At 29.7% G+C, this 12,780-nt stretch overlaps 1 protein-coding gene across 1 annotated transcript; it reads left to right on the top strand.

Annotated features, from left to right (window-relative positions):
- Positions 1-10,661: 10,661 nt before the first annotated feature.
- Positions 10,662-11,693, top strand: LOC143561769 (putative mitochondrial protein AtMg00860). Its single transcript, XM_077049753.1, has 2 exons — positions 10,662-10,786; positions 11,399-11,693. Exons 1-2 carry the CDS (start codon positions 10,662-10,664, stop codon positions 11,691-11,693), a joined length of 420 nt encoding a protein of 139 aa, XP_076905868.1.
- The last annotated feature ends 1,087 nt before the right edge of the window (positions 11,694-12,780 follow it).

Here is a 12,780-nt window from a genome sequence, read left to right as displayed (position 1 = left end):
ACCTAGAACCGAATACTTGCAAGTGTGAGACGAACCTTACTGTGTATTTGAGAAAAAAAAATATTAGATGATTTTCTTGTGTACATTATCAACTTTAACTAAAAGTTCGGTGACCTATTTGTCTATACTCTATACTACATTCAATTGGATACTTGTTTAAACGAACACACAATTCTTTAGTGGCACCCTTGTTTATAAGGTTAACCCTGACAATTCTCAAACTTATGTGCAGTTAATCTGTTTGGTTTATCACTATGATTTTATGTAACTTTTTACCTGACCCGTTTTGACTTGGCCTGTAAAAACATATATAGCTTCTTTTTTCTTTTTGCCCCCATTAACAAGTTAAACATCTTGGATCCGCTATTATGTATGATGCATTATAAGTGTTGTAATTAGTTTTAATGCACATTTAGTACGTCCAACCATTATAATATTGATGTCTATGACTTCACAGGCATCATGTATACAACTGATGTATTTAATCTAGTAAATTCAGAGAGTATGCGGTTCATTGCAAGGAGATGCCTGGTTAAATTCGGAGAGCATGCGGTTCATTGCAAGGAGATGCCTGAGTTCAAATACCGACATGATTGGGTGCGAGACGTTTTTTGGGACATCTTAAGGCGAGCTGGGATATCAGCTAAAAAGGAAGCCCCCATAAATTTCCTTACAGACCCCACGGAAGGGAGATCCACTCTACGACCGGCAGATTTGCTCGTCTTTGGTTGGGCTGGGGGAAAACACGCTTGTGTTGACCTCACAGAGGTATCTCCCTTAGCTGGTTTGCGGGATAATGGGTTTGTAGCTGAGCAAGCAATGAAAAGGGCTGAAACGAAGAAGGTGGAGAAACATGCTAAAGCCTGCGAAGAGAACCAACATGTTTTTGTCCCTCTGGCTTTTGATACCTTTGGCTCCTTGGCACCGGAAGCTATCCGTTTCCTAACCAGGGTCCAATGGGTTGTGCATAACAATGTGTCGACTCCAAAGAGGCAGGAGGTATGTCTTTAGTAGGTTAGGGTTTGCAATTCAAAAAGGGATGGCGGCGCAGCTTGTTGCCCGTTTACCTGCTATGTTGATGTAATATCTATGTTTCTATATAATAAAAGAAGTAATCTAGTAAACCGTTGCATCCTACTACAAATCCTTGATGCATATATTCAAAGTTGTTTGTCAATTGTTAATACTTGATTTTCAGTCTGAGCACACGTAAACATGTGTTTTGTAGTCTACATTTCGAATAAAACAATCATTAAATAATTAATTAGTTATAATATATATCACAATTCGGATTCTTTTTTTTTTCTCATAAACATAAACAAGTTATGTGCCAGATATTATATATGAGTTCCTTTTCTTTATCATCGCTTATGATAACTTTCTTTTTATATATTTTTTTTCAACACATATTTTATAACATATACATAAATCATGCATAAATCCAATAATTAAAAACCAACCCAAAATCACTGAGTCATCAACATCGACACTAAAGAGATGATAACTCATAAGGCTAGCCGAATCGTCGTTAATGCATCTGTATGAACTTAAAGAGCGGTGCACATACGGTGTGTCTATGTATCAATGTGGGTTTGAGGTCGAACTAGAAACTGATAAAATTCAAAGCAAACAAGCTTAAACGTCCAAGCAAACCCAACGTTTAATAAAGTTATATATGGATTGTTCATTTGTTTGGCTTAGGTGTTCTAAATTTATTTTTACGTTTGTTAGTTTTATTGTATGTGTATTAAAGATGATGAAAGAATCCGAGATTATAATATACAAATTACAAAACGCGTTGTTTGTGTTCTATATATTCTCTAATTCATTCGTTTAATAAGGGTATGTTGACTGGTCAAATCTTTTGTTTTTTTTTATAATCTAAACTATTTTTCATGTGTTATTGTAGCATAAATAAAATATAATTGAACCCAAAAGGAAGCTAGTGTATATCATTTTTAAAAGTCCTTTTTTATACAACTTGATAAATTGATTTTTTTTTGTATAGTAAGTGTATAACAAGTAAGTAACAATACTAAATGAGAAACTAAATTGCAATAAATGAACTTTTTATATTAATTTATTGACATTAAAACAAGTTAAACTTATGACCAAATCCACGAATTTGTTTGGAGAGTGATCTCTTTTGAGTTCAGGACTATAGGTTCTGTTTGTTTTGCCCTTGGGATATTGGAACTGTGGATCACGTTTTCTTGTGCTAGCTCTATGACTAATTAGGATTTGACTGGGTTTCAACACGGTTAAGAGCTCTTAATTTCTCCTAAACAAGCGGATTTTCACAAGAATTTCACCAAACATTCTCCCCTTTACCTCACATTCTCTCAATTCTAAAAACACCCAAGAATCTTTTATTGGAGATGGTCTAATTATGTCCCCACGGCCCGTTAAATTATGTACTTAATTTCTTAAAGTTGACGATCAACCCAAACTACATCTAACTATACTATTAAAACAATAGGCTTTAAGTCAATATCCTCCCTTCCTATTGATTGATTCTCATACTTTCCATGTATATCAATGCTTTCTCTAATTTTTAACTTAATAAAATAAATCAATAATATATTAAAATAAGATTCATCAATGCTATTAAAGTATTATCTTTCCTCTTTCATTTAATGTCTAATTTTTCATTTTGAATATTCTAACTAATGCAATATTTAAAAATCGTAGCTATAGTTTCGAAACCCAAATATTCAAAATTTTATTTTGAATATTTTATTATTTTTGGTTGATTTCATTCACCACCTTTGTTAATTTTTTAGATAATATATAATATATAATTTAGATAATTATTTGATATTTCGTCAAGAGATTACGAATTTAATATAGAGATTACAGATAATATATATATAATATAGAGAGATTACCGATTTAAAATATTAAAATTTTGTTAAAATATTATATTTAATTAAATTTATCAAATTCATAAAGTTGTAAAGGTTTGTATCATTCATGTTAAATTTAGGAAAGGATGACCTATTTGATTAAGGAAATGGTTTAATTACGGAATTTGTAAATTTGAATTAATTGAATTAATTATTATATATTCTTTGAATGTAATTAATTTGTAAATTTGAATTAATTATTGTACAAATTATGGTGTAAATTTGAATGTAAATTTGAATTAATTAACAATCATTAAGTTTTACTATAATTAATTCATTTGACTCATTGACCTATTGACTTAATTGCGATCATTAATTAAGTTTTAACAATTATAATACAAATCCATTGACTTATTATTGTTAACAATAACAATTGAGTTACAAATCCATTGTTGACCAATTGACCCATTGACTTATTATTGTAAACATTGACTTATAATTACGATTAACTAATTAACAATTGAGTTATATATATATATATAACAAAATTATTAACTTTTATTTTCACACCTTATATGAATTATATCTACCTATACTATTATAACAGTAGAGTTTATAAACACATGTTATCTTCTTATTGATCCAACCCTATTACTTCCATATAAAATAATTCAAAAAATAATTCAAAAACAAATTTTAATTAATCACAACCAATTTATGATTACCATAATAAATAAATATTAAATTACCAAAACAGAAAGTTTTAAATATATAAATTATGATCATTAAGAATATCTTGATTTAAGTAAATAGTTATGAGAATATCATTTAAAGAAGTTTGACCACTATTTATTTTTCCAACTATTTTACTTGGTAGTCAAATGATTTAATGGTCACATCAATTGGGATCATTTAGTTTCAATTATTCAAGGGCATATATATAACTCACCAATCATCTCTCTCAAGTAAAGTTAACCCTAATTTCAGTATGGCCGCTCAAAATCCAATTGATTCTATAGTCGTTGTTCCCCCTAGGGTATTAGGTTTGTGAATATTGTCTCTTTTTTTTTGTTAATCTAACTTTTTATTTATTTACGGCTTTAATCAGTTGATTGTGTTTCATGCAGGATTTTGATTCCGATCTTTCTATTCACTGTTTGATAATCACGGCAAGGTTTGATTTTTATTCGTTTATTGATGTTCTCTGTCTAAATACTTTATTTTTAAGGTTTTAGAATTTATTTACAAGGGTGTTAAAACTGTTCTTTGTGTTGATTATATTTGTTTTTTGCAAGCCTATCGTTCCCGCAAGGTACAATTTTATTCCTATTTGGTATTGTTTGTGAAATTAATGACTGAGTGCACGTTTATTGTTTGTAAAATTAATGATTGAGTGCAAGTTTACTCAACCATGCTAATAGTATCAAAATCTCTACCAAAATAGTTTGATAGTATTGACCAAAATGAACATGTTTAGACAAAATGCTCTATTTTAATGTATTTACATAGTTTGACCTTGAGAAATCGAACATTCATAAAACAATTCAATTTATTTATTATTAAATTTTAAAAGTAAAAATTCAATGTGCAATAAAATGGAATTTAGTTATTTTATAAATATGAAAATGTATACACACAGAGTAAGCTAAATAGTTTGTTGAGAACTAAAATAATATGAAACGTTGATAAAGTTTTATCAGTGTAAGTTTTATTATTATGAACAAAACCATTTTATTAGTTCATTTAATCATTGTTATTTATTTTAGTTATTCTTGCAATCGTATATAATTTAGGACTTGTAATTGTGGCTGCAGTGGGAAGTTCTAGCCCATATATAAAGGTAATGGGTTTACAACATTCTCATATGTCTAAAATTTAATTTCAATAATAAATTGTATTATGTTGACCAATAATTATTGATTTGACAATAGTTATACTTTCTATTTATGTGAAGTTCTTTGAATTTAAGTTTTTGCATTTAATTTTGACCAATAATTATATCTTAAATGAAACTTTAATTATATAATATTTTCTTTTATAAAAAAATTAGACTTTCTATATACGTGAATATGTAAATCTGTTTAAATTTAAGTCTTTTCGAATCATTTTGAAGTTGTTAATATGTTTTTTCATACATATTAGTCAACTTCATTTTCATATTGTTTTGTTTTGGATTATCATTTATTCATATTCTTAAATGTCAAAATGAAACATCACCTCATGATACAAAACCTAAAATTAATGGTTAATATTCAAGTTTTGCATTCTCTATTGTCCACTAAAACAATTGCAAAATATACTCTACATTGTTATATTCAAAATGCTTACTTTTAAGATGCATATTTGACCTTTCTTAAAATGATTTTAGAAAAATTTATTTTTTTTGAAAATTAGACTCTTTACCTTTCTATAATTCTTAACAACAAACTTGTTGCCATTTTTTATTCAAACAATTTTCTAAACAATTAATGCGATTTCCTTATTTATCAAAATCAAATATTTATTTTGTTTTAATTATATTTAGGTTTTGGCGTTTCCTTAAAATAGGTATTCAAGTTGTTATTCTTAATTCATATTTATTTTAAGATAAGTAGTTAGTGAGTAACATTTATTCATTTTTAATTTTCCTCTTTAATAATTACTTTGAAAATTTTGCCATGTAAATAATGTTTGTTTGATTTGTTTATTCTTGCAGGTTACGGTATGGGTTGTTACGTATAGACATCTTTTTTATATTCAATTCAGTATTGTATTCTAATATATAACGGTGAATTTTAGTAATGATTGGTAAATCGTATATGTAAACAAATTTGAATTCTTACTCTTTTAGTTTATTGAGTGATCATAACAAAAACATAAAAATGATGGCTTGTCAATTCTTTTATTTCGTCAGAGACATTGGTTCAATGTTTACTTTAGTTTAGCTTGGTCTATGTTTGATACGTTAATAATTTTACGAACACTTAAACTGATCATGTTTATGGTTAGGATGCATCGCACAATTCATGACATAACTTTTCTACTATGGTAAGAAAATTATTCTGACCAATTTATGTAAAACAATCCGTTACATTTCTTCAAATATAAATATGTGTGTGTTTATGTTTAATTAACGATATTTATACTTTCGCCCGTGTAGTACACAGATTAATAACCTATATGCTATTAAACCAATAGAGTTTATTGACACATGACATCTTCTTATTGGTTCAACCATATTACTTCCATATATAACAACCACTTTTTAAAATTTTTTCCAATTGTATAATTCAAAAACAAATTCAATTAATTAGGAACCTATCTACTTAGACTATTAACACATTTCTATTGGTTCAATTGACTATTTTCCAAAATTATCATTCATCCATAGAATTTCTATCTATTATAACAAATCAAAAAAAATAAAAAAATAAAATTACAATGTTGAAAGTGATATAAACTCTCTTCACCCGTTTCAATTGGAAGAGCAATTTCAAAATTAATTTACACAAAACCTTAACTACTTCTTCTCTATTTTGTCTAATACACTCCGTCGTCTTCCACCATTCAATCATCACAGAGTTTCTACAATTAATGTTATATCTATTCATTCTTTTTCTGTTTTGATTGGATGTGAAATCTCACCCATATTTCAGGTATTATCATATCTAAACGATATACATTTATTCTATTGTTGGATAATCAATATCTTCATCGATTTGTGTTTAATCCACAGTGGGTTTTAAATAATTTAGAGTTATAATATGGAGAAGTTGGATATTTCTAAAAGTTTGATTTAGTGCTCTAAAATGGACTGTTGGTTTTAAATGATTTAGGGTCTAGGGTTTAATCGACTAATTGTGATTGGCGTCTTCCCTATGAAATTGTTACAAGTTAGATATTTTTCCATATAAAATGAATATTTTTAATCTATATAGTGAAATTGCAACTTGGAATCTAACATTACTGGATTAATTGAATTTGATTTCTTTTAATATATGTATAAATTATATTTTTTCCGAACATCATGTGGTTTCAACACTTCATACCACTTGGGTAGTTTTTATTTTTTATTTTTTGCAGGATAACAGAATCTGTAACTTGAGTTGGTTTATATGTGAAGGCATATAGGATATTTTTTTGCTAACAATGTAACTTGCAAGTTCACATCGCATATTCAATTTCACATCATTAAAGATATTTTTTATGCATTATGGGTGTCAATTTACCTAATGTCTCGAGCTCCTATAATTTATTCAACAAGTTTGTAACATATCATTTTTTATTATCTTAACACTTGTTTGTATTAGTAAAAGCCAATTTTGCAGGCCACGGTAACTGGTGCAAGTAGTTAAGCGGAAGCAACAAAGATTTCACCAGGTACAATGCATATTTTTTTAAGATAAGGTATCGAAATCAAGTTGTGTGTCCTTAGGTTTCTATTTAGTTTTGGTGGATTATAATGGAATGACAAGCTACATTACATCAAATGGGTCTAAAGTAAGGCTGGCAAAACGGGAGGGTCAGTTGAGGGTGGGCGATGGGTTAAGATGAGTTTGGGTCAACTGATTCTAGGGTTCAGTGGTGGTTTTGGTTTTTTCACATTCTAGAAAAAAAAATTGAATTCGATTCAGCATTTGAATACGTTTGTTTTAATGGATTATGGTTTCGTGTTTCTTAGTTGCTTGGTTTGATGGTGAAACGTTTGTTTATTTCTCTCTTGATATTATTCTTTAAACTTAAATTCTATTATTATTGTCTGACCTTTTCCCTTTAATAATATATATTCATTATAAGGGTGACGTCAAGGGATTTGTAAATAGCCAGGTCGGATTGTCTAGGTAATACATGATGAACCTAACCATGTAATTATTTTTAGTGCACTTTGAGGCTAACAATGGAAAAAGTTATAAAGAATTGTTCATCAGAATGTACGTATTTGTTTGATTTCATATATCTAAAATATTGTATCATTTTTTGCAGAAGTCATATGAGTTTCTCAAAAGATCATTTGACTGAGTTTCTCAAACGATCATTAGAAGCAGCCATTGGTTCAATTAAAACTATTGCAACCAACCATTTTTGATAGGTTGAGTTTTGGCATGCTTTTGTTTATGTAATTAAACCAATAATTATATATGTTTCTTTTTTTTTTCTTTTGCGTATACTTTAATTTAATTAACTATTTAATATAATTTGATTTAATAAATTTCCGTTGTATTAATTTTCTAATTTAATTTGATTTGATTTGTTTCTTCTAAATTTTGAAATAAGTTTTCCTATTTTTCTTGCTCAAAATATATTATGTTGACTTAATAATTAAAATTTAGAAAATTAAATTATCATATTATTATATGAGTAACAAGGTAACTCATTATGATCATAAATATTAGATAATTAACTAATCACAATCACATTTTATTAGCGTTTTAATTTTAATTGTTGTTTCTTAATTTTGAGTTGAGTTTCCTAATTTTTTTAATCACAATTTATTATGTTGACTTAGTAATTCAAATCTCGGAAGTTTGAAAATTGTTAACTCCTAAATTTGAGTAATATGTTTAATGACATGTTTTTCCAAACATTAATTTTCTCAATGCGAATTCTTTTCACAAACATTCTTTTTCTTTGTTTTGAAAGTCAAATATACGGGTCATAATTTATTTTTGACTCATCACCAGTGTATACGGGACCCTCTGATTTTTATTATATTTGTTATTATAATCGACTGTTGGCGGGCGAACATATTTACGCGAGCTATGTGGATTCATGTAGTGGTTGGAAAGTACAAATGCTTTGGAGACTTGAAGATAATTGTTGATAAATTTATTTCCAAGGTAAGTATTATCTATCCAATTGATAAGTCAAACATTGATGTTAAAGTCATATTTTGTTACTTTAAAAATTTAAACAAAAAAAAATGCCTAATATATATTCTTTTACAATATGAAACTTTTCATTTAATGGTGATACCATATATTCCTCACTTACAATAGTTTTGTTACAAATTACTTTTCTATTTTTAGGGAGTTTAGTTTTATAAACTAATAACTAAATTTAATACGGGCGAGGTCGTTTCAAAAGACTTTTTGATTTAAAAATAGTTAACTTATATATAGTTTATAAAGAAATATATATTTCAGAAATATTGTGTATAGCATATGTTGTGGTTTTAAATTACATGTGTTTGTTATACGATTTTTTTTATATCCACCCGTGTCGTACACGGGTTAGTAACCTAGTATTAAATAAATTTATGAAATTCGATCTTTGTCCTCCTTTCTTTTTTAAAATTAATAAATGCAATCAAAACGAAAACGTACCACACATGTTTCAGTTGTGTTTTTTTCAAAACATCATGAGTCTTGTGTTTTTTTCAAACAACATGAACTTATCGTGTTTTCACAAAACATCATGCCTTTGTGTTTGGTAAGAATATTTCAACTCTAATCCTTATAAGGAAAGTTTTTCACAGTCATGAATTAATACCGGTTGATAATTTTCACAACTTCTGTAAATTCCACTCAACTACGTTGATACGGGACCATTCATTTGCGTTCTAAAAGTCTAACCGAACAATTGATCAGTGAATGAATACATATAGAAATAATACACATAAGAAAATAAACTCAAACAATATGATAGCGTAACTAGACATATAATGATCACACAAGGTGGTTCTTGGTCACTAAGCTCACAATTATATAAACGTGTTATTGTTAATCTTATTAAGCAAAATCAGTTACTTATCATGATGCTATTAATTGTGATTAGACAAATTCTATTTACGGGGTTTTGGTAGCAAAGACTAGCATGTATATTCTCTTTTTTGTCGAGACTCTTTACTAAAATTGGTAGTTTTAGGATGTAAAGTTTGTAAATTAGAAACATGACTAGAGATAGGAGAGGGGGTGTGTGAAAAATATTAAAAATTTGTTAGTTATTGGTTTTCTGAATGATTCTCATTCTAACATTTACAACAATAAATGAATCCTCGAACTACCATTTATGTCGATAAATAACTAGAACTATTGATCACATTTGACTAAGACTATGTTACATTAGTAATATCATGGGGGATTTAAGTTGTAATAGTTAGAAGTTACTAAGTCAAGGTGGGTTCTGTAATTGTAAGAAAGTTGAGAATACCATTGAAATTGGTTAGTTAGTTGTAGTATACTCAGGAGACCATTGAGGGAATGTTATTGGGGAATATAGGAATTTTATTTTCACTAGATTTGCCTTAATAATGGACCAAAATGCTATGGCTGCTTTGACATCTCATAGACAAATAGGGTCTTTACAAGAATTATGTCAAGATTTTGATTTAGCATTAACAAGGGTCTCTATTTCTGATGAATACGCTATTAGCCTATTCTTGAATGCTGTTAATCCGGAAATTGGAAACCCTCTAAAATTAATTAGACCAAGAAACCTACCAGAAGCATACATATTAGCAAGGCAACTAGATAATAACTTCAAGACATTACCCTATTCATATTCTAAACCTGCCTATAAACCTACTTACAAAACTACTGCCTATTATTCTAAACCTACTTACAACCCTACTCCATTATCTTCAGTTAATCCATCATTGTTACTTGCTCCTCCCTATAAACCAAGAAACCCAATTACCAGAAATTTGACCACAAAAGAGATAAATGAAAAAAGGGCCAAAGGTGAATGTTTTAGGTGTAGTGAAAAGTACACATCAACTTATAAGTGGAAGAATAAACAGTTGTTCTCTCTTGAGATATGGGAAGATGACTCTGAAGATGTATTCTTTGACCCTGCATTCAATGAGAATTTGGACCCCAAATCTCTTTGAATGCCATTATGGGAGTTGCCTCCTATTCTACTATGAAAGTGACTGGCTCTATTGGTATCAAGCCTCTTCATATACTAATTGATTCCATCTCTACTAACAACTTCCTAGATGAAAGAATTGCTTCCAAAATGAGGTGCCCGACAAAGAAAACGCAATCCATAAGATCACCATTGCTGATGGGAATAGTATAAATTGTAAAAAGCTTTGTGAGAATGTTCAATGGCTGATGAAGGGACACTGGTTCACAACAGATGCTTTTTAAATTCCTTTAACTAACTATGACATGGTTCTTGGAATTCAAAGGTTAAAAAGTTTGATAGACATTACTTGGAACTTTAAAGACTTGACTATGATGGTTTAGTAAACAACAAAGTTCTTGAGTTGAAGGGTGCTAAAGATATAGGGGTTAGTTTGTGATCAAGTGAAAAAATGGAAGGTATTTTGGAAACTTCTGCCAAGTTTGCACAGGGTCAATTGTTTAATGTTCAACTGATGTCATCAACAGTTCAAGAGTGAAATTTTGCTTCTGCTATACAAGAATCCACATCTACCAATCAACTTGATACTTTGTTGCAAAATATGTTGAGGTATTTTCCTTACCTCCGAAAAGAAATTGTGACCATCATATTATTTTAAAAGATGGATATTTTGATAAATGCTACATTCAAGATTTGATGAATGTTACATTCAAGCCATTATTAAGGAAATGTGCTTTAGTGTTTTTTGATAATATTTTTATCTATAGCTCTTCTATAGAGCAGCATTTATCCGATTTGGAGGCTGTTTTGAATGTGTTCATGCAAAATTCATTACTTGCTAAGAAAGAAAAATGCACATTTGCTGGTTCTAGAGTGGAATATCTAGGACATGTCATTACAAAAGAAGATGTCAGCTCTAATCCTTCAAAGATTGAAGCTGTGGTGAATCGGCTTGTTCCTACCACCCTCAAACAGTTAAGAGGATTTTTGGGATTGGCAGGCTATTATAGACGGTTTATTAATGATTTTGGTGGTATAGCTGGACCTAAAACAATCTTTTGAAGAAGGAATCTTTCTTATGGAATGATAGTGCTCAGATTGCTTTTAATCAACTCAAGATTGCGTTAACAACTGCTCCTGTCTTGTCTCTACTTGATTTTTCTAAGGTGTTACTGTAGAGACAGATAAAGGCTTAGGGGAAGTCCTAATGCAGGAAGGTCACCCTTGGAATTTATTAATAAAGGCATTTCAGTTAAGCAACAATCAATGCCTGTTTATGAGAAGGAACTACTTGCAAATTTGATGGCTGTCACACAATGGCACCATTATTTAATTGTTAAGCATTTTGTAATCAGAACAGACCAGCAGAATCTTAAATACCTAATGGATCAAAAGGTCAGTACATCTCTCCAACAAAAATGGGTGGCAAAGTTGTTGGGATATGACTCTGAAATCGTGTATATACAAGGGGTGCAAAAACAAGGTAGCTGATGCCTTGTCAAGGGTTGAAGGATTAGCTTTGTTCCAAATGTTGTTAATCTAAAAATTGGAAACCATCTAAAATTTTTAAGACCAAGAAACCTACCAGAAGCTTAAATGTTAGCAAGGCAACAAGATAATAACCTCAAGACATTACCCTATTCCTATTCTAAACCTGCCTATAAACCTACTTACAAAACTACTGACTCTTATTCTAAATCTACCTACAACCCTATTCCATTATCTTCAGTTAATCCACCATTGTTACCTGCTCCTCCGTATAAACCAAGAAACCCAATTACCAGAAATTTAACCACAAAAGAGATAAATGAAAAAGTGGCAGAGGTGAATGTTTTGGGTGTAGTGAAAAGTACAGATTAGCTCATAAGTGCAAGAACAAACAGTTGTTCTCTCTTGAGATATGGGAAGATGACTCTGAAGATGTATTCTTTGACCTTGCATTCAATGAGAATTTGGACCCCCAAATCTCTTTGAATGCCATTATGGGAGTTGCCTCCTATTCTACTATGCAAGTGGCTGTCTCTATTGGTACCAAGCCTCGTCATATACTAATTGATTCTATCTCTACTCACAACTTCCTAGATGAAAGAATTGCTTCCAAAATGAGGTGCCCGACAAAGAAAACGCAATCCATAAGATCACCGTTGCT

The sequence above is a fragment of the Bidens hawaiensis genome, unplaced genomic scaffold, assembly GCF_021521415.1.
Source record: "Bidens hawaiensis isolate Kalapana, Puna unplaced genomic scaffold, B.hawaiensis_p1.1 tig00020785_1, whole genome shotgun sequence".
NCBI lineage: Eukaryota > Viridiplantae > Streptophyta > Magnoliopsida > Asterales > Asteraceae > Bidens > Bidens hawaiensis.
Note: the sequence above shows the minus strand (reverse complement) of the source record. Positions and strands in the feature narration are given on the sequence as shown.